Source organism: Priapulus caudatus, unplaced genomic scaffold (assembly GCF_000485595.1).
Source record: "Priapulus caudatus unplaced genomic scaffold, Priapulus_caudatus-5.0.1 Scaffold1290, whole genome shotgun sequence".
NCBI lineage: Eukaryota > Metazoa > Priapulida > Priapulimorpha > Priapulimorphida > Priapulidae > Priapulus > Priapulus caudatus.
Genome location: NW_014578351.1, coordinates 77307 through 82675, shown reverse-complemented (window position 1 = coordinate 82675; position 5369 = coordinate 77307). Strand labels below are relative to the sequence as shown.

The 5369-nt window shown below is 44.7% G+C and overlaps 1 protein-coding gene across 1 annotated transcript; it reads left to right on the top strand.

Moving 5' to 3' along the window:
* Positions 1 to 864: 864 nt before the first annotated feature.
* Positions 865 to 4372, top strand: LOC106816121 (sorting nexin-2-like; the record flags this gene model as incomplete). Its single annotated transcript, XM_014820676.1, is given in 4 exon segments — positions 865 to 1070; positions 1549 to 1692; positions 3163 to 3315; positions 3741 to 4372. Coding segments are annotated over 4 exon segments (554 nt in total), but the record flags the coding sequence as incomplete, so codon positions are not given.
* Between the last annotated feature and the right edge of the window lie 997 nt (positions 4373 to 5369).

Sequence of the window (5369 nt, the reverse complement as noted above, 5' to 3'; positions counted from 1 at the left end):
GGTGCGAAGAAGGGGGCGTGGCGGTCTCGAGGGGGATGTGGCCAAGGGTGGAGGGGTGGTGGCGGGATGAGGAGGGGGCGTGCAGCGGTCGAGGAGGGGAGCATGGCAGGGTCGAAGAGGGAGGCCAGTTGCAGGGTTGAGGAGTGGGCGTGGCAGCGGTCGAGGAGGGGCGTGGTTGGGGGTCGAGGAGGGGGGCCTGCGGAGGTTCCCCGGGAGGGGGGGTGCGCAGAGCGTCGAGTAGGGGGGCGTGGCGGGGTCGAGGAGGGGGTGTGGCAGGGTCGAGGAGGGGGCGTGGTGCGGGTCAAGTAGGGGGCACTGGCAGGGTCGAGAGGAGCCTTAGTTAGAACTGAGAACACCAAAATGAGCGTTATAAGGGCCACGCACTTTTAGTCGTTATGAGGTCGAGAGAGTCAATGAACTAGTCAGAATAAGTAATTGACGGGTTAGTGTATGACACCTACTGTTGCGGTAGCGACCAGAACTGGCGCCCAGGAGTATCGTATTGACAAGCGGTTGGTCTTGTTTTAGAGAGCAAAGAATTCTGCTTAATGCAGTACTATAAAATTATTCTAGACTCGCAGGCAAAGTAGAATAATCATGTCGTGAAATAGCACTATTTTCCCGTTTTTCCGTTGTACACTCTAGGTATTATGAGCTCTTGATAATGTTAATAGATGTCCAGCTATCAGCTGTGGACAGGTTCAGCTCTTTATACGTGGGCGTAGTTGCGGCTTTAAAGGTTTTGAGCTTCATCTAAGTCGGCCACTTCGTTACATGGGACGACATTTGACACGTTGGTGACGACGACAGCACGTGATAACCTTGTCTCTCCTCTCTCTCTCTCTTTCTCTCGCCCGTGTGCAGAGCTGAGTGTACAGACGGCGAGCTTTGCTAAGAGTGCGGCGATGCTGGGCAGTGCGGAGGAGCACACGTGTCTGTCGCGCGCGCTCTCACAGCTAGCAGAGGTTGAGGAGAAGATAGAGCAGCTACACGACAAGCAGGGAGATGCAGACTTCTTCCTGTTTGCTGAGCTACTGAAGGATTACGTGAACCTCGTAGGAGCTGTCAAGGTACCTGCCAACGCCGCGACGAGTGTGCGTGCGTGCGTGCGTGCGTGCGTGTGCGTGCGTGCGTGCGTGCGTGTGCGTGCGTGCGTGTGCGTGGATGTGTATATTTGTGCTGTGTGTGTATAATTGTGTGTGTGTGAGCTTTCGTTGTGATATTGTAATCGATTAGCTTACTTGGTCCCCTTATTGATTGGCCAAAGATCGGTTTTAAACGTGTTTTAATGTAACTATGTGCTTTAGAACAATGTTCAGCCTGCTTATTGTGATACACTGCCAGTAATCTGATGGTTGGGCCAACCAATAAGAGGGCCAAGTGATCGTAATGTCTGCAATGCGCTATCAAGTTATCATATACATAGACGAGTGGTGGGTGCACTGCTGATTTAACACGAGTGTGTAACCTGACATTCAGCTGTGCCTGTGGAACGGTGACGGGCGGTATGTACTGATTGCTTCCCTCCACTGATCGCTGCTCTTACAGGAGGTGTTCCACCAGCGAGTGAAGGTGTTCCAGAACTGGGAGGCAGCGCAGCTGACGCTCAACAAGAAACGCGAGATGGAAGCGAAGATGCAGCTGGGAGGCAAGACGGAGAAGCTCGACCAGGTCAAGGCCGACATCGCTGAGGTAGGTGGCGCCGGCGCTGCGCGATGCATGCTGTGCACGGACGTTGTTGAGGTAGGTGGCGCCGGCGGTGCGGCGAGGGGCTCGCTCGTCTACCGGACGATATAGCTGACGACGTCACAACTGCTAACGCGCGCGCGGCTTCACACCGACGCAGCAACGATAGACGCGATTGTTAGTGCACAGCTGCTACTGCTGCTACTGCTACTACTACTGCTGCTGCTACTGCTGCTACTGCTACTACTACTGCTGCTGCTGCTATTGCTGCTGCTGCTGCTACTGCTGCTACTGCTGCTACTGCTGCTACTGCTGCTACTGCTGCAGGGGCTGCTGCTGCTGCTGCTACTGCTGCTACTGCTGCTACTGCTGCTACTGCTGCTTACACGGCAATGCTACTGAAAACTTGCAGAGGCCTTGCTATGGCCAGCGCTGCTTTAATGCACACAAAAATTAGTGCCGGCATTATCAGCCTTGTTCTTTATTTTTCTATTGCCGCATGCAGCTTAAAAAAGATATTGGTCAGGTAAGAAGTGCATGCTGGGAAATTATACCAGCTTCTTTCTTTATCATAAACTCTCAGTAGTAGTTGTAGCATTGGATTTTTATGTAGGGAGGGGCAGCTAATGCGCTGTTTAATAATGATATATATACTGCGTGTTTAACCTATATGCCAAGCCAATAATAAATTAGTGTAATCTTTATCCAGATATTCTTCCAATCGCTATCTCCAGTTTAATGAAAAGGCAAAATTCACATTTATGCAAACTATTTAACCAATTATTTTAATTCATCCTATCTTATGATTTATAATTCGTACTTATTGGTTATACATACATGCATAAACACGTTTTACTTATAGTCTGGTTATAGAGGTCACGTAGCATTTTACAATAATGCACACTATATATATATATATATATATATATATAATGATTGTGGATTAACTCGTACTAGAAATGCAAAAATACTACTGACTTATTCCAATTTATTAACCTTCATAAAATAAAACAATGATAAGTCTCTGAAATCTAAATGGACATTCAAAATAAACAGCTTTTACACGTATTGATTACTTTACTTGGGGTCAGAAATACTTGACATCTGCTTTCATGCAAATGTTAAAGTTTGTCCTGTTTGAGATGAGGAGGTGATTAGCAAATGTTTTGCGAAGTTTCTTTTGAAAACCAAGCATTCGTGTAATAGATTTTGCATAAAACATACAATGCTCGAGAAATTTGTAGCACTTGATTATGGCTGTTAAAAATGGTGAGTTCATATTTCGTGTGAGTAGAAGTAAGTCTGATTTTATCTGCGTTATCCTCACTTGTACTCTGTGTTAATTAAGTTAAATTGTGAGGTAAAGTGTTACCTTCTATAAAGTTTTGACAGCTTTTGCCATAAACTTCAGTGCAGGTGTGGAGTAATTCGCTTGAGCATCGTGAAAAGTTAACTGTGTTAATTTGCACCTTTTAGTGGGAAACGAATGTACAGAAGAGTCATCAGGAGTTTGAGACTATATCTAAGACTATTAAGAAAGAGGTGGAGAGATTTGAGCAGCAGAGAGTAAGTGACTTCAAATCCACAATAATCAAATACCTGGAGTCACTCATGGATGATCAACAGCAGGTAGGAACTCATTATAGATCATGTTATATTTATTATTATGAAAGACAATATTATTATTATTGTACAACGTTCATCGATTGTAGTAGGTTATTTATCGTACCGCATATATGAAGAGCCATAGGTTACTGCTGTTACCTTTAGGTATAGTGTAGCTACCCATACTGTAGGACTACATCAGAGGGTGAGGTGTGCGTATATGTGTGTGCGTGCGTGCGTGCACGTGTGTTGTATAGGCCTATATTTCCTAACATTGTAATGGAACCACAAGAACATTAGAGCTTCATTATTCTTAATATTATAGTAAAAGTTGTGATTTATATGGTGAAGTAGGCATTGTGGCATAAGAATCACGAGAAGAATTGGTTTTGGTTTCAATTGTGCTAAGAATACTGTGATTCCAACTAATTTCTGCAAATGCTTTTCAGTTGATCAAATACTGGGAGGCATTTCTTCCTGAAGCAAAGGCGATAGCATAAACTCTGCCCCACATCTGTGGTGCCGGCTGGATAACATTGATGATCTGTTCGTAGATGGTTGCGGGCGAACGTCAATTACCCGACTCAAAGATAGAAATCACTGAGCTGTCTGAGTTGATCTCTCGCGTTTGTCTTCAGTGTGGATGCGTGTCAATTTTCTCACCTAATCTTGGATATTTTGATGTACACCGGTGTGTGTGTGTTCTGCTATTTGTTTACCGCCATCCTGAATTAGGTTACATGGTTGGCACAGTTTGTCAGTCTGTGTGCTTGACATTGCGGGTCCGTGTGCTACGTAACGTGGCGGTGGGGAATGCACATTGAGAGATATAAAATGATCATCCCGTATCGTGTGATAAATTCATGTCAGCTTGGAGGAAAATTTATTTTCAATCTGACACCTGTAAAATAATAATGAAAGGCATTATTCCCTATATTGTACAAGGGTATGTGTTTTTGTCAATTCAACTTAACTAGACTAATATACAAAGGCATTCATAATTGGTTTAATTTACTGTCTCCAACTAATCTCCCTGTTCTCTAATCTACTTGTTATAAAACCTGACCGATCACAAAATGTATTTAACACATGTGTTATCATTTCCTAATGAGTGGTTAACTTCGTCGATCAACACGTTATGTTCTTGCTGCTGGATAAGATGATAAAGCTGACTGACTGTGACGGGCAGCTAACCCTAGCCAGTCAAAGTGGCGAAATGTTGCTTAACATGGTTCACGCATTAATGCAGCAGCAATGATGATTAGAACACAGCCTAACTAATTGCTTGCATTACGGGTTCTTGTTAATTAGCATTATTACGTCCCTCAAATTGTTAACGTCGAGATGCGGCGGCAGATTTATTAACGAGTCGTGCATTACACAGCGTACATGTTGTTAACAGACGGCTAATTGAGTGTGTGACAATAGCCGCGTTCACACAGTCATGATTTGGCTCGAGCCAAATGGGCTAGATTTGGCTCGGGCCAAATTTGGCTCGGGCCTAATTGAGTCGGCGCGTTCACACGTACGCAAGTGAATACTGTCTGTCAAATTCAAATTAAAATTCAAATGAATTTTATTGCACAAATATCTCACAGATAAATTGGCAGTATGTCGCGAGATGGCGTTGTTTACTATTTAGAGTGTTTACTTACGTTCCGAGTTTAATTATCAATCTTGAAAACGTGCATCCTGATCAAATTTTTCGAATTTTTATACTGTTTTGGAATTTTTATACTGTTATAAAGTTATACTTTTTATACTGTTTCAACCGATTCTAGTAATTTCTACCTCTCTACCGCTCGCCGAAAGCTGGTGCTAAAATTTGGCTCGGGCCTGGTCCGACGTTTTCGATGGGGCCAAATCTGGCTCGGGCCTAATTAGGCTCGGGCCAAAAACGTACGTGTGAACGCTCGGCTCGAGCCAAATCTGGCATGGGCCTAATTAGGCTCGGGCCAAAAACGTCCGTGTGAACGCGCCTAATGTGTCGCATGGATCAGTGTCGACAACCCCCTAACCTGTGCTTGATAACTGCTAGTAGTAGCAGCAGTGAGTACCCTCCCACACACACACACACA